The following is a 24115-nucleotide window of genomic DNA, read 5'->3' on the forward strand; positions in this document are numbered from 1 at the left end:
GATAAAATAAAATTCAAGATAAAAATAAAAGTCACCCATACAAAATTCTTCTTGTTTAATATTTATATATTTGTGTACATAATATTTACTTCATGGAGAAAATAAAATAAAATTCAAGATAAAATAAAATCATGGAAAAATATAAACAAAAATAACATGTGCAACGCATGGGCGAAAAAATTAGTTGAATAAATATTCTCTTTAATGAATATGAATATTCGACAGGGGAGAACAAGAACATTAACAAGCGAGGGCCATCAAAATGTTTCTTTGTAGGTATCCATCAATTTTGATATGAAAAGGAATCAATCAATAATGATACGAGAATGTGTACTGAAAATGACGTGATTAAATTACTAATCGTCATGTGATAAGGAGTGGTCCATCTGAAAAATGGGAGCCCATTGGCTATTTAATGTGCTTCCTTTTCTTATATTTCCATTCACCCAACCAAATCAATATGGAAAATTAGAAATTTCCTATTTTTATTTAAGATTTTATATGTTCCTAATTTGCGATAATAATCTCTTTATGACATGTGCTTCTATTTAAATCTTGGAAAGGAGATCAATTAAGGATTCCATTTTCCTTACAACTTGTCTTAAGAAAAATGAATAATTTTATCTGTGGGAGGACATATCAAAAATTTGTTGCATCATTATTCAATTTATATATATTTTCTTAAGAAAAAATTTTCCTAACCTATATGGCCATGAAGCGTAGGATACGAATGATCAAATAGCTGCCATGAAATAAGCTTACCAAAACGAGAATGAAATAAATTTTTGTGTTTAATTGGTAAAAAGATCGATGAGATGAAGCTACAATTGGAAATAATTTATTAGATATTGAGAATTTCGTTTCAATGGAAATATAAATTTAAATGTACAGCCTCTTAACTGTTTCAATATAGTGGAAATGAACCAATTGTCAATGTTGTAGTTGAATTAAGATTTAAAAAAAACCTCAAAACTTTTAATTGAATGAACCGCGCGCAATCAAAATATGAGCTGTTAAATTTTATTATGATGAGGTGAGATCTGAGTGTTCTTAAATTATAAACCGATTTAATCATATTCAAGCGTCGAATTGATCTGATTACAAGATATTAGATGTTAGATTAGATGTTTGAATAGCATATCTCGACTCCGAATAACAATAAAACTTCTACAGTGTCATCAAGAAACTGTACTACTGCCGCCTCTAGCCATTGGGTCGCCCGCTTTTTCCGTCTTCCTGGTTGGACGGGCAATCCAACTGCACGAGAACTTGATCGCACCATAGAATTTCCCGAGAAGCAAACGCGCAGGCGATGGAGTAAGTAAGCGGAAAGGGCAGAATATAATCACGGCGGGACCCGAAGAAAAAGGCCTTGTCGGTCGGAGAGAAAGTCGTCCCTCTTCCTCTCTCTGAGGTTGACGGAAAAGACGGCCCCCCTCCTCACTGCCCGCCGTCACCTTTTCCGTTTCTTTCCCACGGCGCTCCGTCATCTTCTCCGTCTCCATCGTCGTCATCACCGGTACTCAGTCCCTCGGGAGTAAGTAGAGCGAGTGAGTTAATCGTCAGTACAGTGAGAGGACAGAGAGAGAGAAAGTAGAGAGAGAAAGTAGAGAGAGAGTGTGTGAGGAAGTGTGAAATCTTTATCTGCCCTTTTGCTTTCCATCTTCCACACTCATTCCTGATCACTGCTTCTTCGGTTTCTTCCTCCTCCTCTCCACCGCAACCACCACCAGATCTGCGGCCGGCATGGGTAGCGTTTCCTCCGACGACGACGACTGCGACCGGTGCGGGAGCTACAGCCTCAGCGCTGACGTCAGCGAGTCCGAGAGCTCCAGCAGCTTCTCCCTCCTCCCCTTCGACGTCGATGGCGGCGCGTCCAGCTCCATCGCCTCCTCCCCCCACCGCCCTCCGCTCCCGGCCGCGTGGAGCTTCAACTTCAGGGCTCCCGTCATGGCGCCGGTGATCGGCGGCCGGGACGTCGTGTTCTGGGACGACCACAAGGAGAAGAAGAAGGACGGCGAGTTGTCCGGTACTTTTATACTCTTGCAGTATAATTACATGTATAGGAACGACAATGTGCGTTGTTGGTCCTCACTTCTCCATTGAAGCTCTGCATTTTGCTATTGGAGTATGACCCAATTGTTCTGCCTTTGCTTGTCGGTGAAAAATGTGGACCTTAACTGCTCCAAAAATGTGTTTTGTCGGCTAGAACAGTGAGGAAAATTCCGCGGACAGGACAGATTTGGCCATATATGTTCGACAGGGTTGAGGATTTAACTGTTGTGTTGTTCATACTCTTGTTTTCCAAGTTCCGATCCAGCGCAAAGAAATCCCCATTGTTCCATTTTGAGCATTTTGTTTCCATTATATGTAACAACATTATAAATTTTGGGCCATTCGGATGTTTAATGTGCTGCGGACTCATTATTCTGCTTATTCCTTGCAGAGGTTGAGATGATGAAGGAAAGATTTGCTAAGCTGCTTCTGGGAGAAGACATGTCTGGAGGTGGTAAAGGAGTTTGTACCGCCCTTGCTATATCAAATGCCATCACCAATCTCTCCGGTTAGTTCCCTTGCTCGAATTTCTAGGACCATAAGGATGTTTTCTCGGTGAAGAATCTTTTGCACAAATTCGATGCTGGTCTTATTTGGGGCGGCTTTGGTTGCTTAATGCTTTAAATCTCCTCTGTTCCATGATTGGCAGCAACTGTGTTTGGAGAGTTGTGGAGGTTAGAGCCTCTAGCGTCACAGAAGAAGGCGATGTGGCGCCGGGAAATGGAATGGCTCCTATGTGTTAGCGATTCAATCGTTGAGCTTGTGCCGTCGATACAGCAATTCCCTGGTGGGGGTACTTATGAAGTTATGGCGACTCGTCCTCGCTCCGACCTATACATCAACCTCCCTGCTCTTAAGAAGCTTGATGCAATGTTGATAAGCATGCTTGATGGATTTTCCGAGACTGAGTTTTGGTATGTTGACCGTGTGGTGGGCGATGGTGATGATTGTGAGAAAAATTCGTTGGGTATTTCTGCTGGGAGGCCATCAATCAGGCAAGAAGATAAGTGGTGGCTTCCATGCCCGAAAGTGCCCCCAAATGGATTGTCAGATGATGCCAGGAAGCGGTTGCAGCAGTGTAGAGATTGTGCAAATCAGATACTGAAGGCAGCCATGGCAATTAATGGAAGTGTTCTAGCTGAAATGGAGATTCCAACTGCATATGTGGAGTCATTGCCCAAGGTATGCATTTCCATGTGAAATTGGTGTGACAGATCTTTCCTCTTGGTCAATAAATCTGCCATATTGCAGAGTTTGATTATTTTTACAAAACGTCATGAAGTTGCTTTTAGGTAGTAACCTGTATATGCCTAAACCTCAAAAGAAACCAAGGACTTATCCATACATTTCCAGCGTGATTCAACTTAAAAGAGTTTAAACATTAGTGGAATTGTGTAAGGAGAATGTTATTTTTCCTTGGCAGAATGGAAAAGAGTGTCTTGGCGATATCATCTATCGCTACATTACTGCCGAGCAGTTTTCCCCGGAATGTCTCCTTGATTGCCTCGACCTCTCATCTGAGCATCACACCCTTGGGATAGCCAACAGGGTCGAGGCAGCAGTCCATGTCTGGAAGCTGAAAGACCAGAGAAAACATGTGGGTCATACGAAAGGGAAGCGCTCTTCATGGGGTGGCAAAGTTAAGGGCCTTGTTACTGACACAGAAAGGAATCGGTTTCTTGCCCAACGAGCTGAGACCCTCTTACAGAGTTTAAGGCTTCGTTTCCCTGGCCTTCCACAGACTGCATTGGATATGAATAAGATACAATATAATAAGGTACTTTTACAGCTATTCAGCATTGACATAACAATCCATAGCCATTGCTCTCTCTTCAAAATCCATCAATTGCTATTTGGTAAAATATAAAAGTATATGTAAACGCGTAAGCAATTTAGATGTGCAGTGATATGTTGTAGCTGTTGGTAGTTAAATATCATCATTACTAGTAAAACTCCCCACGCTTCGTGGCGGAAGATAATTTGCTTTTATTATTTGCAATTTCAAGTCCTCAATTGACCAAAAAAAGTTTGCCAATGACATGTAAATATAAATTAATATGATACTCAACAATTAACTCAACGGTAGTTAACAAATTTATAGAGGAATTGATATAATTTGAAATATCCCTTTATTTATAAAATGTTCTTTGAATTACTGTTTCAAATATCTTAATTTAGAAATTGGCAATAAAATCCTAATTTAGATACATTTATATATACTAACAAAGAAAAGTTATTAGATTAGATTCCTTAATATTTTTTTTCTGTGGACTACTGAGTATTTTTTTGACGTGGTTGAATCTCTGAAAAATTAAACGTAACTAAATTTATTGTTCAATATGAAATTCTCCCTATTGACATTTAAAAAAGTGTCATTAATTAAAAAAGTAACTTATTAGCAAATTTAAAAAATTTTAAAAAATAGGTCTTAAAGTAGAAACTTATTACCATTTTGAAATATTAAATTATTAAAACCGCAACCTAATCTTAATTTTTTAAAAATATATAGAAGATTTCTTTTTTCAAAGAAATTAAAATAATATATTTCTTTCATCCTATGAATGAATGACATGGGGAGGCTTTAAGGGAGCTCTCTTGTTTCTCTATTTTAGCCTAATATATAGATATAGATATAGATTAGCCTCATATAGAGATGTCAATGATCATCACAGAGGCCCTGTTTAGAGGTCGGTGAAGATCCAGTGATAACTTTTAGGATATAGGCTGGGACCCATGAGAGAAATAGATATCTTAGTAGTCTTTTTTTGCAGGATGTGGGCCAATCCATTCTTGAGAGCTACTCGAGAGTAACAGAAAGCCTAGCCTTCAACATAATTGCGAGGATCGATGATGTCATATACGTGGACGATGCAACAAAACGATGCGCTGCAGTAGACTCCACTTCCATTTTTGGCAGAGGAGGCCTAGGCGGAGTTCCCATCCAAAAGAGAATGTCTCCGAGCCCATTCTCCATCAAGCACACCCCTTATGGTTCTCCGTTTGCAACTCCATCCTTGAGTCCAATCGGTGGTAGCCCGGGTAGAGGCCCCTCTGGCAACAGTAAGAACAGCTTCGAGGCACCCGATAAGAAGGCAGCAACAGCGTCTGCAGCAGCTGATTTTGAGAAGGTATGGTCTTATGCTGGAAACTTGAGCTCCAGAAGGGTCTCGGCTGGTGACGCTCCTGAACGGGATTGAGTGAAGGGACTTGAGAATGAGATACAAGTAGAATAACGTAACTAGTGGCTTACGTGTGTAGAGGGTAGAGGATCTGGGATTGGTGATCTTTGCCGTACAATGAGAATGATCCGGTTAGGTGGATATCTGATCTATGTATAGTATTTAGCAGTTAGCACGTAGAGATAATGCTCGATCGTTACTTTTCTTTTCTGACATGGTTTTTCACGTGGAGATGGGTCAAGTAAGGAAATGTAATATTTTCCTGTTCTGTTCCTTATGGAGAAGTGCAAATGATAGTGATAACTTGTTCCATTAGCTGCCAGGCTTTGTCAGTCTTAATATACTCCCGTGTTTGTTCGAGGAAACTGCATTTGCATCAGTTATCCTTGCAAGGAATTCCCCATCTCTCCTATGGTGCTCTTTGCGGAACTGATGGAGACCGGACTTTCAAGAGGAAGCTTCTCACACCCGGATCGACCCGCCCTTGTTAGGCGTGAAACTTCTTGGCCCTCACTATAGCCATTCCCCAAACTACTGGAAAAAAGGTGGAAGTAGACGATGGAAGTAAAGGCTTAACTTGGATTCTTCCAGAGATCGGAATGTGTTGGACCACATAACGTCCCTGGACAGAGTCTAAGCCACCAGAGAATGAACAGAAATGTAGCCTTTTGCTGTTGCACATTGCGAGTGCAATGGCTTACAATCAATAGCTGTATCATTGCCAAATCATGTGCAACTTGTGGATACTGACTTTCGGCTTCTGCCACCCCCAATTATGACACTCTCATCAATGTCTGGTCCCGTTCAATGTTACTCAGTAGTTGTCAAGCTGAACTTGTACATTGGAGGGAGCATTTAGTGTGACATAGTTATACGTGCTGTTGACGTGCAACACGAGGGAGTGTTTCCTGCCTGAAAATTACTACTCGCTGCCCTAGCACGGGTGGGAGCTCCAGTGGAACCCTCGGCACTGTTGATGCGTGGCTTAGCGTCTGAGACTTTTGGAAGATAGATGATGTATGTCACGTTTCAACAAGAATTAGTTTAGTCCACGAGAACGCACGCTCAATATACTGGTGACCGACCGCAAGTGAATGTAGCGAAGCTTTGGAATGGAATCGAAGCAGAACCACTGGAAGAAAGGGCGTATATATGGGCTAATCACTCAAACATCTCCACATGTACGGGATCAGATAAGGCTTGGCTTTACCTTCCACGGCCAACGGCTTTGTACGTTCTATTCTATCCACTTTCTATAGGATCCACAGCCCTATAGCTCAAGTAAAGGATCCACTGAAATCTAAATGGGACTGGCGGTGGGCGATTGGGGAAACCTAAGCTCGGCTTTCTATCTCTCCGACTTGCTCGATATAATTGGCTTTAGAGAAAAGTGACTTGGTTTGAAGTGGTCTTGTATTTAGACCGAGCCTTAGCAATGCTTGGCAGTGGCCGCCACTGCCTTGACCAACAGCAGTTCGACGCAGTCCCATTGGGCATCATTCACAATTACAAATGAAATGCGAACAAGGACCACGGCAAGATAGGGACATGCTCATACAATACGCCTTAAGAAAATGGATCCTGCAGCTTGCTACAACTTCCTCATGGCAAAACCACTTTCGCACCGGACCGAATTTCTCAAGCAGAGACTACAGTACTCACAGTTGCAATATGAATCCCCTGCTCCCCGGAAATTATTATGACTAAAATAGTTAATGGAACCTCTCACAGAAACAGCACAGGGTCGGGTTCCCCACTGGGATGCTTATGAAAATGCTTCTTCATAGATTTGGAAACGAATTGAGCATGTCTGGAGAAAGCAATAAACAAGACCTTTACACGAGAGATGGAAGGTTCAGCAATAGACCCTATGGAATAAGAAACCTAAATATTTACAGGACCTGTAGGATTTCGCTATAAGCAAAGCACCTTTACAATCATTTCAGTTGAAAAATATATTAGAACCTACTCCAAAGATGAGCCTTCCCCAGACAAGCAAACATTATTCTCAGCATGTAAGGTTATCCCGCACATTGTCCCATACAATGCCAGTTCTGCAAGAATTTCTCGTCTTACAGAGCCAGTAACTCCAATTGGCCTTCCACCTGCAGCAGTGAAAGATTTCCATGACGAAGGTTTCAACATACACGAACACAAATATATAGGGATATATCATGATGAAAGAGCAGATACCCGTTAACAGACTAAAACATTCAACTTAAGCAATGCACGTGATTCTAAATTTAAAGGTTGCCCTTACTCCTCAACAAGTGAATGATGGGAAGTAAGAGAAGAGGTTTTATGTTTCAAAGCAATGATCCTTAAAGTGACTTTTGCTGAGGTAGGAATTTCATTTATATTTTCTTTTGGGGCAAATAATGCAGTAGATCGGGCCAATGAAAGATGTGCATTAACACAAAGAAGAGCACCATACCCTTAGGAGAATTATACTAGGGATACAGCTCTTTAGATTGTTAGCTTAGTGCATTATTGATCATTCAACCTCAGCTTTTCGTCATAATGAGTTCATCAAAAGTTATTAGGTAGGGATTAATAGCAGAGATTTAACAGAGGATACAGATGCACAAGGACTATTTTCTTCTAGATAAGGTCCAGTTCGAATGAGAATGTTCGTTGCATGGGAGTGTAACATTCGGCAAATTTTTGTGGAAAAAAAAGAAGGATTCTAAGGATTCTATAGATCTATTATGAGCCTCTGCATCAATCCTTTTTATTCGATTTATTCCAAGACAAAGATTCAACAATCATGTAGCCAAAATCACGGAACTATTCAGGGAACAAAATTCTCACCTCTGCTGTCCTTGAGGTGATCCATTCTGGAGGTGGCCAGAACAGCTCAGAGTAACCGATATAATCGTCTAGAGGCCCAATACGACCAGTCCCCATGTCAAACACGCCAATATCATGACCCTGGAAGATACCATCATCATCCCCATTCGAGTAGTAGAATTCACCAGTGAAGAATATACAATTGCCCTTGCAAGCCTTCAGGTCAGAGGATGACGCAGAAAACGTGCAGTCCTCTCCCAGGAACAACACTCTATCCCCTAATTCACGAACCTCGACCCACTTCTTCTCCTTAAGATCTAACTTATAAACCTTAAACTTGACAGTCCTCTCAGTAACAATTGAGTTGAACTCATCCGGCTCCACATCCACCGGGCCCTCATAATCAGCATAGACAGTTAAATACATATCGGCCAGCAGCAACTCCCCGAGCGATTCGACTAAGAACTTCTTGTCACCTCCAAAAGTCGGACCTGCAACCTCAGTCAATTTCAAATCCAACCCGACATTCACAGTCCTCCCGGTGCCATCAACAGCAAAAAATTTATCCTTAAACAGTATCACATCATCATAGGGAGAGGGCATGTCACCGATAATACTCCACCTCTTGTCCCCAGATTTGTACACAGCCAATTTCCCGGAAACATGGATTGTCAGCACGACAAATTCCGTGCAATTCAATCCCATAAAGACAACCTTTTCCATGTATATATTGAGTCCGTTACTGACCGGGTCCCGAGCCAGATGCGGGTAGGTCATGTACTGCATCACGAACTCACTGGCCAATTCCGAAACCCTAATCTTCGAGGTGTCGAGGACCCTCGGGAAATTATTGGGGAAAGGCCCGGACTCAACCCTAGAGAGCGGGTTGAGGAGGGCCATCCGGTTAGGGACGTCCTCCTTGACCTTGATCAGCCAGCTGGAGCCGCGCCGGTGAGGGTCCACCTGGCCGGGGGGATAGTGGGGCACGCTGAGAAGGTATACGCTTCTCTTCGAGAGGCAGAACCCCAGGGTGAAGTCGGCGATGCCCTCGTTGGGGAGGATCGGGAACCGCGGAGGCAGCAGCCTCCGGCCGGGGGGAACCGCGGACCGCCACGTGGAGCACACCGATCGGAAGCGGACGACGTCGGACCGGGCATCAAGGTGATCGGAGATCTCGTCGAGGAGCTCATGCGGCATCATGGACCACTCAGCCATTTTCCTGTTTGGATTTCCCCGGGAGGCCAGAGCTGATAGAGTAAGCGAGGGAAGCAATGGATCGGTCCGAACCACGACCGCAGCGTTATTAACTTCAGCTGCAGCTCCGCGGCGGCACTTCACTGGAGGTCACGGTGGCGAGCTGGCCTCTCTCCGGCCGGAGTGGCGGTTGTACGGACACGCGGCGACCGGTGATCATGAAAGTGGAGGGGATTGGATCCTTCCGAGTCCGTTAAAAGCTTTTTTTTTTTTCCCTAAATTCTGGTATTCGAAAGAATTAGTGCATCCTATTAATTAATAGAGTCGGATCATCCCATTAATGGTAAAGATCTCGTAGCATAAATTTTCTTAATTAAAACATTTTTGTAGTGGTAATTAAGGAGGGAACGTTTCTCTTGTTTGGTCCTTTTTTTTCCATAAATTGAAAAAAAAATGTATTTTCTTGACCTTGTTGCCACACATTGTTGGGTGTTTCTTACCAAAATATGTCGTGGAAGTGTGATATTACGAGAACTATATGGCGCACCTCGATTTGTAATCGCATGCCATATTCGGATTATATGCATGACAATTTTTAAAAAGAAATTGATAAATATTTACTCTGCAAAAGTCGCGATTATTTGCATGGTACCAAAAAATGATAGAAAAATGGAAATTATAAAATTATAACAAATTTACTAAGAATAAGGCGCGCTAATATAATAATCAAATGAAAATTAAAGACTTGATGAAAATGTTCCAAAATGTAATATATATTCTCTCTCTAATATATACTAGACGAACGTACCCGCGTTACACACAGATATAATGGAATTATTTAAATAAGTAGAGTTTTGCATGATAATTTTCAATCTAAAAACATTATGATAAGTTTATACCGTATTACACGCTATATTATACATGCTTTCAAAATTTTATTAAATCAGTAATTTAGATGTATTTGATTTTAAAGTTGAGTAAAATTGAGTTTTGATTTTAATTGGTTTGTAATGATTGTGTTATTGAATTATAAAACAAAGTGTGAAAAAGTAATGAATAGTTGAGAGAAAGTAATGATTGTGTTGTTGAATTATAAGACAAAGTGTGAAAAAGTAATGAATAGTTGAGAGAAAGTAATGATTATATTGTTAAATTGTGAAAAAAGTAATAAATAGTTGAAATAAAGTAATGATAGTATTGTTGAATTATGAAAAAAATAATGAATAGTTGAAAAAATTTAGTATTAAAAATTGAGTTGAATAGTTAAAAAAATTAAAAAAAAATGGAAAAATAATAATTGTATTGTTGAATTGAAATAAGTGGAGTTGATGTAAAAAAAAAATTGAATACCAAATGGGCCATTAATTTCTACAGTTTTATATTTAAACTCTTCTATTTCATAGAAAAAAATTAAGAAAATTTGATGTTAAAAAATGGAAAAGAAATTACCAAAAAGTAGCAAATAAAAAAAAGGATAAAAGTGAGGCATTTTTCTTCTCAGGAAGATGGTGGTTAGTTTTTGAGATTTAAGGTGTGTTTGTTTCAATTTAATCAAGATTAATGCTTAAAAGTGGGAAAGATGGGAAATGAGATTCTATATTATTTAATCATTAAGTCAAAAACTACTTAATGAGTTAAGTAAAAATATTTGACTTAATGAAATAAGTCATTTTTCACTTATTGGTGTTCTTTTTCCTTCACAAAACATATCCTCATCTTTATTATTTATCCACTCTTCCTATGGATTTTTTCCTTAACTAATTAAGTGTTTAATTTTTAAGTATTTAAGTTATCAAAAGCCACTTTACCTTTTTAACCTTGATCCAAGAGTCCTTATTAATTGAACAATGTTTGATATGGGTATTTTTGGAAGTAAAAGTGAGATGAAGTGAAGAAGTTCTGGCTTTATTATATATTAGTATAGATATAAAGAATGCCATGAGGTTTTTAACCGCCATTATTTTGATTAAAGGGGAGTTTGGTTTGGTTCGAGTTTTAAGATTACATGAAATGCGAAGATCATGTAAAATGTAAAATTATTATGCATGATTTGACGGGTTATTTAGAATGAGAGTGATATATTTATCGAAAAAAGAAAGAATGTGAGTGATACTATAATATATGATTTATTTTTAAAAAGATCACATGTAGGTCTCGCAATTTTAATCTCGTTCTTAGTGGTTTATGTGTCTCAAATGCAAAGCCTTTACGGAGCATAGTTGTGAAATTTCAACTTGGGATGGTTAGTATTGTAAACAAATGTTGTAAAAAACTACGATCCAAAAGCTTGGGTTTTCCTTGTAAAATCCAAACATTCGTTATACGATATGCCAAAAAAAAAAAAAAGGCACCGCATGAAAATGGTTTTCATAATTAAAAAATGAATATGCATCCTATCTGTTTGGTGCGATTATGCAATGTAGTAGGACCCATGGCTAACATAGTGGGGCTCAACACTCAAGCTTTGATTCCACACACCTTTCATTGTATAAGGAAAACACTATATCACCTAAATTATAATGTTTCCATGCTTTCGTTGGGACAGTTTATTGACTGAGTAAAGTCCTCATGGATTCCCTATACTTTCACTGGGACAATTTATTGACCGAGCGAAGTACTCATGGATTCCCCCCGTCAGGGCGAAGTCCTCATGGATTCCCCCATCAAGGCTATAAAATATCAACTTGGCCAATAAGCTATTTGACCATCTTTAACCTAAAAGCTCAAATGGATAGGTTATGTTATCTAATCTCTTGAATAACCAAACAAACCACGAGTTCCACACTCGAGCCTGACTAACCATGATATTCTTGACTGTCTCGAAACTGAAACAATCATGTTTGGGCCACTACACAGGCACACTTTTGGCCGCCCTCACAAAGAGACCTTAGACTTGGCGTGATGCATTCTTGGCTGCCTCAAAACTGGGCCAACACACTTGGGCTACTACACAGGCACCTTTTGGCTACCCTCGCAAAGAGACCTTAGACTTGGCGTGGTGTAAAGCTCACACTTGTTGGCGGAAGCATAACTAGCTCTAATACTATGTAAAATAGTCACAGGGCGAATAAGTTATTGGGCACATTTCCAATCCAAAATCTCGAGTCGGTAAGTTGTTGTATCCAATCTTTTATAAAACCATTAGAATCTTCTTAATTTTTTCACGTGGGATGTAAACTCTCAACATGCTAAAATATCCATTGAGTCAATAAGCTAGATTATGATACTTAATCTCTTATAAACCCATTAAAATCTTCTTAATTTTTGCATATGGAAGTTAAACTCTTAACATTCACTCTTTCACGTGACAACGTGTGGACTATCACGTGTTACGTACCCTTAAAATGGCCAACTCTAATACCACTTGTAACGGGCTCAAACTAGGAGCTCATGCTAAAGCATACCAACTCATATTAGTTCATGTTTGAAAAGCCAACACATACATAAATAGTAATATTCCTATTATTATACTTGGGGAGAGAAAAAAAATAACGGCATATGAGAATAGACTTGAGATCAAGATTGGCAAACATATCGGGCCTCGAGGGTATGGTAGCCTTCTGGCTTCCACTGAGATTTTCTTTTCTTTTCTTTTCCAATGAGTCGTTTTATTTTCTATAATGTTTGTTTTTTGAGCTATTGTATCATTATTAAACACAAGATGAAAGGGTTGTGCTGTGCATGGGCTGCGTTTATTGGACATATTAACAAATTGATGACCACTATTTGATAGGACATGTAGATAAAGTGAATTTTTATCCGCAATTAATATATGTCCAAAAGGTTGGCTTCATTTGGTTCGAAAATAATAATTCTACTCAGCTTCACTCTGCTCTATTGTACCTTCAATTCAACAATATAATTATTAATTTTTTTAATCTTTTTTCAATTTAATAATAAGTTATCTCACATATTTTTTCTTAATAATTATTATAACTAATTTTTTAATATTAAATACTCGAAACTATTCATTACTTTTTTGTCTTTTTTTTCAATTTTTTAAAAATTCTTTCATATACTTTTTCTTAACCATTATTAAACTAAATTTTTAATAATAAATTCACCAAATTATTTAGTCTCCGTTTGATGATAACTCTACTCCAAAACCAAATGACCACTTAGTTTTTTTTTCACTATCGCATATGTGGTAAAATTTTATCTATTATTAATCACATTTTTTAAAGATTCTTTATTTTTCTCGTGAAACCGATGATGTTCATAAACGTGAGTTCTTCGTAATTCACGGGGTGGAACTCCTTTTTGTTTTCTTCCTATTGAGGGCATGTAACCACAATAATAGCACGACACTTATCGCATAATGATTGGTAGGAATTTTAGAAGTCATACCATGCATTACTTACATTCTACGTGGTATCGTATGATGAGTTGATCCGGCTTTTAAAATTGCATATAGATATAGATGTTGGTCGGCTCTCAAATTCCATGTTTGACTAATAACTGATATCTCAGTGGGTTCTGTGTTCATGAGGTCTTGATAAAACTGGTTAGGACACCTTCCAAAGAGTGTAAATCAAATCACATTTTCTCAGGATGGACGAGTTTCTTACTTTATTTTTCCAGATTCGATTTTTTATTGGTGAAGATTTTCTAGTCTCAAAGTCTTTTATGCTCTTATTTCTTCTGAATCCTTAGACCTATCAAAAAAGAATTCACAAGAATTACCACCCCATTACTATTATTGATGGTGTTGTAGTAAAAAAACGCAACTCCCTTTGCAGAAGTTGAGTTTGAGTCACTGAAACCTTGTAAGAATAGTTCCCCGAAGGACACCTGAACAATGTGATGCCTTGCCGGACTTGCTTATTCCAATTAGGGGAAGAGTAAAATGCAGTTTCTCTCACAACCTTTGACTCCAGTAACAAAGTGTCATCCGACGTTTAAAAATCTGCACTAAAACCACCCAACCTATGTAAAGAGAAGCAAATTGTGCCACAATTACTTTTTCGGCGAAAGTTTAATTAATATTTTAGAATTTTAAAAAAATCTTTATGATTATTGTCTAAGTGCAGACTTGCTGGAAAATGGAGTTTTAGGCTTCACTAGGGATGGCAATTTAATACCCGAACCGCGGGTACCCACCAAACCGCCCCGTTTAGAACCATACCAACCAGTGCCAAAGGTAGAACGGGGCATGATGGTTATGATTTTACTACCCGCGCACAAGGCAGGGGATGGTAGTTGCCTTCAACTTGTCTCGATCCGTCCCGCCTCTTTTACACCCGCGCCAAATAATATATATATATATATATATATATTAATAAAATCTTTTATATAATAATCGATGTCGTGTTTCTTCACTCATGTGACTATGTCATGTTTTCTCGTTGATATGATATCGTGTTTCCTCATTGTGAATGCAGTTTTTTTTGATAAATTATGTTGCGGCAAGACAAGACGGGGTGAGACGTACAACCATGCACCCGCGACGGTGCAAGCATGGTATCCTAATCTCTACCCATGCTCAAGCGCAGGGCGGGTTAGTACGGGTACCCATGAACACGTCGTAGGTATGGTAACTAAACTACCTGTACCAACCTGCTCAATTGCCATCCCTAGCCTTCACGTTGGAATTGTTCTTCTTCTAATCGATTTCGTCTTGGCGAGCTTCAAAACTCAAGCTTGATGCGATGAGAATGCCTCCACCGGTGGGTCGGGTGCTATCCACTAGTGCTTCCTTCTCTCCGTACCCTCTCTATGGTCTGGGCGATCTTCCCTTTAAGTTTTTAAAATTATTTTCCAAATTCTGAAATTAAAACTTTCGCTAAAAAGTGACCGGAAAAGTAGTAGCCGGCGACCAACAAAAGTGTTGGTTAAGTTATAAGCAGTTTACCCCCGTAAGAAGGAGAATATAAGCTCGAATCCCGGGAAACACACTTATTGAGAGAGAGAATAACCTTTAATACTCGATCTCCCGACTGGATTAGTCAGATCCCATTGGACTCTGGTATCCAGAGTACACGCCGAAAAAAAAGTAGTTGCCGGTGCGCTTTGCTTCTTTGTACGGTTTAGTGCAAATTTTTAAAGATGGGGGTTATTTACTACTGAAAGGTAAAGGTTGGAGTGAGGTCTAACCCCAATTATTAAACGACGTTGTTTTGGCCCGACAACCTCCCAAATACTGCGAGCAACCACATCCGATCCAATCCCGTCAGCACAGCCCGGCAATCTCCCCCAGTCGACCGATACCGTCTCACAACGGAATTGGGCAGAGAAGGCGAGAGAGATGGAGGGGATCTCGAGCCACACCGGGCTTGACGAGCTACCGTCGGCGGTTCTGGCCACGATCATGGCGAAGCTCGACGTGTCGTCGATATGCTCGGTCCGATCCACATGCAAGGCCTTCAGAGCATGCGCTTCTCATGTCCTGTCTTTCCTCCCGAGCTTCCATCTCCTGGTAAGCCATGCATCTCTCCCTCCGACACTTTCCCAGTTCGCGTTTGTAGTTTCCGAGGATCAGCGTAGGCTGTTGGAAATGTTGATATGTCCGTGAATTGGACCAAAACTGAAGACTCGAGAAATCTGTAGATGAGTAGATCCCAATTTCGTTGAAGGTCGACAGTGAATAGTCTGAAATTGCTTATTGATCCCAAAAGTTTACTTATTTTGTTCCTTCTGGATCTGTTACTGGAGGATATCGCACCTTCGGTCGATCTGTTGAGGCCGCTGTTGCTGCCGAACCCCTACATGAGAAGCTTGAAGGTGGACTGCGATCGGCTGAATGATTCGTCCATCAGTGTCTTGCTCCGTCCTTTGTTGCATGAGCTTTCTCTCAACAATTGCGCGGACTTCACTGGAAAATTGCTTTCGGAGATTGGATCTCGATGCCAGGACCTAAAGTTAGTATGGTCTTTCTCTATATCACATATATGGGTAGTTTTAATTGTCTGCTATGCTTCTAATACTATCTTTCGATAATTATGTTAATGGAGGTATCTGTACTTGGGATCTGTATCCGAGAAAAGGGGGCGAGCTCTTCACGTGTCAGATCTTGAGGAACTACTGAGTGGTTGTACTCGGTTAGAAGTGAGTTTTTTTTTTTTTTAAATTCCATGCGTCGTCGGATGCTTGATTAGTTTACACTTTGAACCTGCTCAGGTTCAGCATGCTTTTATGTTTGGTGATATTGTCTTCTACAAAATCCATGAAGAGCATTCTAATATACTTTTGAAAAAAACATTTACTAATTTCTGGTTATTTAAGTCAAACTGTGAAGGTGGGATATGTTTCCTGGAGAAGGAGTTCTATGTGGCTTATTCATAGTATTGTGGCCCATGATATAGACTCCCTGCTCCTGTCTATGTGGAGATGCTCAACATCACTTTTTCTTTATACGGGAAATTATAAAACACCACTTTTGCCTCTTTGCATAATGTTGTTGTTTCAGCTGGTTGATTTGATTAATCTTTACTGAAATTAATTAATTGGGTATGTCAAGATTGGATTTTGGCCGGCTCATCCTTTTTATTATGGTACGATCTTTTTAAAAGTTTATGCTTTTATACCACACTCGGGGGTTCTATCTCGCTTCATGTTGACTATGATGTGTATGATAAAGTTTCTGCGACCTGAAGATTGGCAGTTGGTTTGTGGCTTCCAAGTTTTCCTAATAAAGTTACTTTCTTTCTCTATTTGAATTTCCAAAAATTATATCTAAAATAGTCCGTGTTGACTGTCCAATCCACCAAGGTGCTGCTGGTGTGGAGCTTAGAGTACGTTTTTGATGTATTATTGCCTTGCCCTAAATTTATGTTTTTCTTTAAAGAGGTATACCTGCATGTTTAATGTACCTGTCTCTGTGTGTGTGCGTCCTTGTTCCAAAAGCTGTATTTTCCCGTGGAATTTTGGGATTCTATTGCATGCTGTTAGATTTATATGCTTGTTTATGTATTCTTTGACAAATTAGTTCTATCCCATATTTGTTCAGATTTTCACAAACTATGATTGAAATTGTGGATTTGTTCTGGCTGTTAGCATAAGTTCATCCGTTGTGTTTCCAAAGTTTCTTATGCTTTTCAAAACCCGGGGGATTAGTTTTTCAACCTAATAAGCCTGCTACATTTTTCTGCTGGACTGTAATAGTATTGTCTAGAAGTATAAGGTACAATTTTCATCTTACACAAGCCGCACTTATCTTTGTTGTAGGCATTATTCCTCATGTTTGACGTCTCCATCTTTATTCGTCACAACTTTGCTCGGATATGGACTTTGGCTTCAAGAAATCTCACTACACTCGAGATAGGTTACATATCTTCTGTGATGGTCACTGAGATGCTGACTACTAATTTGGAGTTACAACAACCACATATTCAACCACCAGTCTTTCCGAAGATCCAGAAGTTGAGCCTCTCGGTGGATTATATCACTGATGCAATGGTTGGAACGATATCTAAAGGCCTCGTGTCTTTAACTCATCTGGATCTCCGAGATGCACCAATAATAGAGCCAAGACTTACATTCGATCTCACCAACTCTGGCCTACAACACATAAATCCGCATGGAAAATTGAAACACCTTTCACTAGTGCGGAGCCAGGAGTTTCTTGTCACCTATTTCAAACGAGTCAATGACCTTGGCATCCTCTTAATGGCTGATAGGTGTGCAAACATGGAGAGTATATTTCTTGGCGGCTTTTGTCGGGTTACAGACTCGGGTTTCCGAACAATCTTGCACTCATGCTCTAGCCTTTACAAGCTTAGGGTCTTTCATGGGACTTTCTTAACAGATCTGGTCTTTCATGACATTCGTGCCACTTCACTCTCACTGACGCATGTCAGCTTAAGATGGTGTAATCTTCTTACGAATCTCTCTGTGAAGAACTTGGCCTCGAACGTGGATCTTCAAGTTCTTGATTTAAGAGACTGTAAGCATCTTGGGGATGGAGCCCTTCGTGCAATTGGGACTCTTTCAAAACTGAAAGTCCTACAGTTGGATGGCTCTGATATTACTGACATGGGACTTTCATACTTGAGATGGAGAGTGATTGGGTCCCTTACTTCACTGTCCCTTAGAGGGTGCAAGAGACTCACCGATAAGGGCGTCTCAGTCTTATTCGATGGCTCTTCTAATTTAGAGCTTCAAGAACTCGACTTATCTAACATCCCAAACCTCTCTGACAACGGAATATTGTCTCTGGCCAAAAGTCATGCCCCAATTCGAGAACTTCGAATGAGGCAGTGTCCCTTAATTGGAGACACTTCTGTGATGGCATTAGCCTCGATGCAGGTCGGTGAGGAGGAAGGGTGGCAAGGGAGTAGCCTGAGGTTGCTTGACCTTTACAACTGTGGTGGCCTTACGCAGCTGTCATTTAGGTGGTTGAAGAGGCCTTATTTCCCAAGGCTGAGGTGGTTGGGAGTGACAGGTTGTATTAATAGGGACATGGTAGATGCTTTAGCAAGGAGTAGGCCGTTATTGCATGTGGCATGCCATGGGGAGGAGCTGGGGACAGACCCGTGGAATAACATGGATGAAATATACGTGCATGATGATGATGAGGTGGATGAGTTCGAGCAATGGCTTCTGGAAGGACGAGGTGATGATGATGATGATGAGGATGATGACGGTGATGAAGATGATAATGATGGAGGGGGTAATGGCCACGGCCCTGACCACGATGAGGTGATGAATGATGCAGAGAATGCAGAGGCGATGGTCGAGTGATTTATTTAGGTATTTATTGATATTCTTATTTGCCTAGTGATTTATGTCTGAATTTTTTTTTATGGATCACTCGCATGAAAATTCACATGCATTCATGCACGATGATTTTGATGATATGGTTGATGAGTTCGACCAGTGGCTTGTAGGAGGACCGGAGAGCGATGGTCGTCGTGAACCTGAGTAAGATGAAATGATTAAATGATCACTGTGAATCTATGCCTTGGGTGTCTTCTCTGATTGAATTAAATGACTGGGTCATATCCCCTATGCATGATGAGGTGGGTAGGAGATGGTGCTTTGTGACAATGATTACGACGGACTTGGGCATGAGCATGTTGGAGTAAGCAACGATTAGGCCAACAATTATGCACACTGCACAGCAAGGTGGAGTGACTTTTCCGATGTTCTGTAAATTTATGGTAAACATGTCCATGACTTAAAGAGTCGTAGCTGTTATGAATTTCTGACTTTGATGTTGTAAGTAGCTCTTGTGATTGCATTTGGAAGATATGTGTAAGGACCATTCATTGGTTCACTTTTCTGATACTTCCTGCTACTATATATGCCTCGGCCAGTCTTTTCTTTCCCGTTTAAAAAAGTGCTTGATGGCGTCACATTCCGATCATTTAAATGGGTCCCAGTGGTTTTGCTCTCGAACGGGAGAATGTCGGGTTTGGGCTGTGCTGCTGAAATTGGTGGGCAGCCTGCATGACTAACTAAACTATATTAAAACGCGTCCGGCATTGTTCTCTGGCCGTAGCGAGCAGAGTTTTCTGCTTCACCAGCTGATGTAATTCACTGATGTAATTCACAAGTTGTGGTTTAGAATATACATTGCTATTATTATTAGGTCATCAAAGTGGACGGCACAGGTCATTGTCAACCGGCCTCGGTACTGCTCGGCAATTTGAAATGCTGCAATTTTATTTATTTATTTGGAAATGAGAAATTTCTCCATGAATGCTCAGCTTTACTGTATTTATAGTAAGTACTTCCTATGTACGCAGCAGACCACACCCTTTCAAGAATGGCTCCATCATCCTCTTCTCTTCATGGGGGTTTTATTCTTCTGTTTTCGGTCATTGGCCTCTCGACTTGCTTGATGAGAGGAAATGAGACTGACCGACTTTCCTTGCTTACATTCAAATCCCTCATAAGCAACGACCCGCTTAAGGCCCTCGATTCCTGGAACGAAACCCTTCACTTTTGCGAGTGGCGAGGGATAACTTGCAGCAGAAGGCACCAACGAGTCACTGTTCTCGATCTCCCATCCTTGAAGCTCGCCGGTTCAATCGCACCTCATATAGGGAATTTAAGCTTCCTCAGGAAGGTTAATCTTCTAGGTAACGAGTTCACTGGTGAAATCCCACCTGAAATCGGTTACTTGACGAGACTACAGAAGCTAATACTGTATAACAACTCGCTGAACGGTGAGATTCCTACCACCTTGTCCAACTGCTCTTACCTTACCCTCATTGGTATTGCTGGTAACCAGCTTGAGGGAAAGATCCCGGTCGAGTTATGCTCTTTGGAAAAGCTTCAGTATCTCGCTGTACAGGATAACTATCTCAATGGAATAGTACCTGCTTCCATTGGCAATTTGTCTTCACTGATTATACTCTCTGCAGTTGACAATGCTCTGTATGGCAGCATCCCGTATTCCCTTGGGCAGCTCGAGCGTATCCAGTTCCTTTCATTTGGTGGAAACTACTTATCCGGACGTTTCCTCTCTCAATTTTCAATCTCTCGACTCTGATCTCTCTTGATTTCACCGCAAACAATCAGCTCCACGGAAGCCTTCCTCCTGATCTGTTCACAACCCTGCAAAATCTCCAGTACATAGGCATTGCTATAAATAACTTTTCCGGGCCGATCCCAATTTCCATATCAAACGCATCAAACTTGTTGGTGTTTGACGCTTCAGATAACCAGCTCTCAGCTTCGGTGCCTTGCTTAGCAAAGTTGCATAAGCTTCGGAATTTGGATATTGCTGTCAACCATCTGGGAACCGGGGGAGCCGATGACCTAAACTTTCTCTCTTCATTAGTCAATGCAACTGGATTGCAAGTTGCCTTTATAAGCGGCAATCACTTTGGAGGACGAATACCAGAAACCATCAGCAACTTTTCGACCACTCTTGCAATCTTCAGTATAGAGAACAATCAGATATCTGGAGAGATCCCTTCCAATGTAGGAAATCTTGTCAATATGGAAGCATTTGATGTGGCAAACAATCAAATTTCGGGTACAATTCCCAGGAGCATCGGAAAGCTCCAAAAGATCGTTAAGTTGTTCTTCTCTAGCAACCAATTGACAGGACAAGTTCCATCTTCCATCGGAAATTTGACCAAATTGATCGAGTTGAATCTTGGTAGCAACTTCTTGCAGGGGAAAGTACCCCCAAGTCTAGGCCTGCTGCAAGATTTAGTTTATTTGGATCTTTCAATAAACCACCTTACTGGTCCCCTACCCATTGAGATTTTCAGCCTTTCTTCGCTGTCAATCTACCTCGACCTTTCTAGAAATAACTTGTCTGGTATTCTGCCCAATGAAGTTGGAAATTTGAGAAATTTGGGTTCACTTTATGTCTCGGAGAACCATTTTTCAGGCACTATTCCTGCCTCGTTAGGGACCTGTGTAAGATTGGAGCGGCTACATATGGGGGGAAACCAATTTCAGGGGGCAATTCCAGAGTCTATAGGTTCGTTAAGGGGTCTAGAAAAGTTAGATCTTTCGCACAACAATCTTTCGGGTGAGATCCCAAGATCCTTAGAGAACCTGAACCTCCTACTCGTATTGAACCTGTCTTACAACCATTTCGAGGGCCCGGTACCAGCTAATGGAGTTTTCAAGAATGCAAGTGCAGCTTTCATCATGGGGAATAGCAAGCTTTGTGGGGGATCAGTCGAGTTGCATCTGCCCAAATGCGACCTGAAGGAGTCCAAGAGGGCATATCTGAAGAAACTAACTTTGAGATTAGTCGTCTCAATCGTATTCGCACTCTTAGCAGTGTCACTGTCGGCACTCTTTGTTTTCCTTTACTGGTTTAAAAGGAACAAAAGAGGCCCTTCCTCAAGCAGCTCCACTGATAGGTCTCTCTTGTCTGTGTCATATCATACGCTCCTGAAGGCTACGGATGGCTTCTCAGAGGCGAGGTTGCTTGGCATTGGTGCATTTGGTTCCGTCTATAAGGGATATATTGGAGAAGGTGAGGACCAAAAGATTATTGCAGTGAAAGTGCTAAACTTGTTGAGGAGAGGAGCAATCAAGAGCTTCTTGGCTGAGTGTGAGGCCCTGAGAAACATCAGGCACCGCAATCTCGTCAAGGTACTCACAGCATGTTCGGGGATCGATAGCAGTGGTAATGATTTCAAGGCCCTCGTTTACGAATTCATGGTCAATGGTAGTCTAGAGAATTGGCTACGTCAGACCCATCTCGAAGAGAGTGGAGCGAATGAAACCCCGAGGAACCTAAGTCTGCAGCAGAGGTTGAACATCGCAATTGATACTGCTTCGTCTTTGGATTATCTTCATCATCAATGTGAATGCCCAATAGTTCACTGTGATCTCAAGCCGAGCAACATTCTTCTCGACGAGGAAATGGTTGCACGTGTTGGCGATTTCGGTCTAGCAAAGTTCATTTCAAGACCCATCGATGAACTCTGTACCAATCAATCAAGTTCTGTGGGGATTTAGAGGTTCCACAGGTTACGTTGCACCAGGTATACTACATGCTCTTCATCTATTCCTTCTGTTTTTTTTCTTACTTTTCTTTTGTTCCTTTTCCAGCACATTTACTGTGGTTATTATTTTTCCCCAAAATCACATTTTCCAGAGTACGGGTTGGGAAGCCAAGTGTCGACATGGGGCGATGTCTACAGTTACGGCATTGTCTTGCTAGAGATGTTTACGGGGAAGAGGCCGACTGATGAGATGTTCAGCGAAAATTTGAACCTTCACGAGTACGTGAAGAAAGCTTTGTCTGGTGAAGTTGAAGAGATTGTGGACCCGAGTCTTCTTGAGGGAAGACAAGCAGTAGAGCTGAGAGGGGAGCAAAATACCCGAGCTTTAGGGAGCACTGGAAGTGGCAGAGTCATTGAATGCTTGATTTCAGTACTTCGAGTTGGAGTAGATTGTTCCAATGAACGACCAAAGGAAAGAATGGGTATCAGTGAAGTAGTCGCTGAGCTGAACTCGATCAGGAACAAGCTCGTGGCAAGGAGACGTCGGTCTTGATCGAGAGAGGTCAGTTTTCTGTCAGCTAAATTTGTGTGGAGTGAATAAGAAATCCATGGTACTCTCCTTTGTCCCAGGTATTTTTTCATGCCAAATGTTCCTGTAATATAATTCCAATATGGTTTAGTACTTTCTAATACGATACGATGCGCAAACTGTCACAAAATTCTCTACAATATGAAGAAACCTAAGTCTGTTTCTAAAGACTACATAAAATGTTGCAGTCCATATTGCTTGTGAGCTGGGAAAAGAAAATATAATATATATAGAGACACTGATTTACCTCTTATAGCCGTTTGATACATGATAGGAACTATACATAGCCGAAGATATACATTGGCCACTCACGTACAAGTTTACATTATATATTGGCAACTATATAAATAGATGTTTATGTCGGAACTGTTATCATTATATTTCCATTTGTAAAGGCGTGTGGGTGACTCTGCGAACTTATATATATACATCGTGTTGCATGCTCATCTAGTACCAACACCGATCTTATGTCATTTTGGTTGTTCAAAACGAAGGTTTTCTCTTTGCTTACTTTATTCTGATATTTTGTTTGGACAATTTATTATTTTCTTTTGTTCATATATTTGCTCACATATTTTTATTCGATTCATTTTTTCAAATATTTGCATGAGAACTTTTTATTTTCTTTTGATTGATAAATTTGGCATGAGATCGTCTTTTTGATTTATCGATAGCATAACAAATTTTGAAGTGCTGCAATGGTTAATCATTTGTCAAAAGAATTGGGAACAAAAAAAAAAGAGATATATAGATTGTTTTATCTATTTAGCCGTCTTCTCTTATAATTCCTAATATCTCAATTTCTACTAATAAATTTTTAATTGGTGCATATAATATAACGTTACCAAAATAATTAAAAAAAATTTGTATCCTTCTCGTGAAATGAACGAGAAGGAATTAGATGACATGATAGAGACGCAATAAAAGGTTGATGATTTTACTATATA

The 24115-nt window shown here is 40.4% G+C and overlaps 4 protein-coding genes across 6 annotated transcripts; 3 read left to right on the forward strand and 1 right to left on the reverse strand.

Moving 5' to 3' along the window:
* The first annotated feature begins 1377 nt into the window (after positions 1 to 1377).
* On the forward strand, positions 1378 to 5556 carry LOC116195325 (rop guanine nucleotide exchange factor 1). Its single transcript, XM_031524437.1, has 5 exons — positions 1378 to 2029; positions 2447 to 2563; positions 2705 to 3237; positions 3479 to 3832; positions 4827 to 5556. The coding sequence occupies exons 1-5, from the start codon at positions 1747 to 1749 to the stop codon at positions 5250 to 5252; spliced, it is 1713 nt and encodes a 570-aa protein (XP_031380297.1). The 5' UTR covers positions 1378 to 1746; the 3' UTR covers positions 5253 to 5556.
* Positions 5557 to 6996: 1440 nt separating this feature from the next.
* On the reverse strand, positions 6997 to 9508 carry LOC116195326 (F-box protein SKIP23). Its single transcript, XM_031524438.1, has 2 exons — positions 8046 to 9508; positions 6997 to 7339 (listed from the first exon to the last, which is right to left on the reverse strand). The coding sequence occupies exons 1-2, from the start codon at positions 9237 to 9239 to the stop codon at positions 7307 to 7309; spliced, it is 1227 nt and encodes a 408-aa protein (XP_031380298.1). The 5' UTR covers positions 9240 to 9508; the 3' UTR covers positions 6997 to 7306.
* A 5818-nt stretch (positions 9509 to 15326) lies between these two features.
* On the forward strand, positions 15327 to 19483 carry LOC116196278 (F-box/LRR-repeat protein 10). 3 transcript variants are annotated; one of them, XM_031525925.1, is made up of 5 exons: positions 15327 to 15633; positions 15870 to 16075; positions 16169 to 16262; positions 17382 to 18905; positions 19033 to 19483. In XM_031525925.1, exons 1-4 carry the CDS (start codon positions 15463 to 15465, stop codon positions 18894 to 18896), a joined length of 1986 nt encoding a protein of 661 aa, XP_031381785.1. In that variant the 5' UTR covers positions 15327 to 15462; the 3' UTR covers positions 18897 to 18905; positions 19033 to 19483. The 3 variants fall into 3 exon arrangements, with proteins under 3 accessions (XP_031381785.1, XP_031381784.1, XP_031381786.1); XM_031525924.1 differs by having other exon boundaries at positions 15333 to 15633; positions 19043 to 19483; XM_031525926.1 differs by lacking the exons at positions 15327 to 15633; positions 16169 to 16262 and having other exon boundaries at positions 15918 to 16075; positions 19043 to 19483.
* Positions 19484 to 19923: 440 nt separating this feature from the next.
* On the forward strand, positions 19924 to 23132 carry LOC116197140 (receptor kinase-like protein Xa21). The gene is made up of 3 exons (XM_031527178.1): positions 19924 to 20575; positions 20821 to 22580; positions 22686 to 23132. The coding sequence occupies exons 1-3, from the start codon at positions 19924 to 19926 to the stop codon at positions 23130 to 23132; spliced, it is 2859 nt and encodes a 952-aa protein (XP_031383038.1).
* Positions 23133 to 24115: the final 983 nt, after the last annotated feature.

Source organism: Punica granatum, chromosome 2, assembly GCF_007655135.1.
Source record: "Punica granatum isolate Tunisia-2019 chromosome 2, ASM765513v2, whole genome shotgun sequence".
Taxonomy (NCBI): domain Eukaryota; kingdom Viridiplantae; phylum Streptophyta; class Magnoliopsida; order Myrtales; family Lythraceae; genus Punica; species Punica granatum.

What these genes read in the sequence shown, in the direction of transcription:
- LOC116195325 (XM_031524437.1), top strand. Translation starts at nt 1,747, where the DNA reads ATGGGTAGCGTTTCCTCCGACGACGACGACTGCGACCGGTGCGGGAGC. An exon ending in TGCCATCACCAATCTCTCCG is followed by an intron (nt 2,564 to 2,704) that starts GTTAGTTCCCTT and finishes CATGATTGGCAG; the next exon opens with CAACTGTGTTTGGAGAGTTG. An exon ending in ATAAGATACAATATAATAAG is followed by an intron (nt 3,833 to 4,826) that starts GTACTTTTACAG and finishes CTTTTTTTGCAG; the next exon opens with GATGTGGGCCAATCCATTCT.
- LOC116195326 (XM_031524438.1), bottom strand. Translation starts at nt 9,239, where the DNA reads ATGGCTGAGTGGTCCATGATGCCGCATGAGCTCCTCGACGAGATCTCC. An exon ending in TCACCTCAAGGACAGCAGAG is followed by an intron (nt 7,340 to 8,045) that starts GTGAGAATTTTG and finishes TCACTGCTGCAG; the next exon opens with GTGGAAGGCCAATTGGAGTT.
- LOC116196278 (XM_031525925.1), top strand. Translation starts at nt 15,463, where the DNA reads ATGGAGGGGATCTCGAGCCACACCGGGCTTGACGAGCTACCGTCGGCG. An exon ending in TCTCGATGCCAGGACCTAAA is followed by an intron (nt 16,076 to 16,168) that starts GTTAGTATGGTC and finishes ATGTTAATGGAG; the next exon opens with GTATCTGTACTTGGGATCTG. An exon ending in GTGGTTGTACTCGGTTAGAA is followed by an intron (nt 16,263 to 17,381) that starts GTGAGTTTTTTT and finishes TCTTTGTTGTAG; the next exon opens with GCATTATTCCTCATGTTTGA.
- LOC116197140 (XM_031527178.1), top strand. Translation starts at nt 19,924, where the DNA reads ATGGCTCCATCATCCTCTTCTCTTCATGGGGGTTTTATTCTTCTGTTT. An exon ending in TTCCCTTGGGCAGCTCGAGC is followed by an intron (nt 20,576 to 20,820) that starts GTATCCAGTTCC and finishes TTGACGCTTCAG; the next exon opens with ATAACCAGCTCTCAGCTTCG. An exon ending in GTACCAATCAATCAAGTTCT is followed by an intron (nt 22,581 to 22,685) that starts GTGGGGATTTAG and finishes TTCCTTTTCCAG; the next exon opens with CACATTTACTGTGGTTATTA.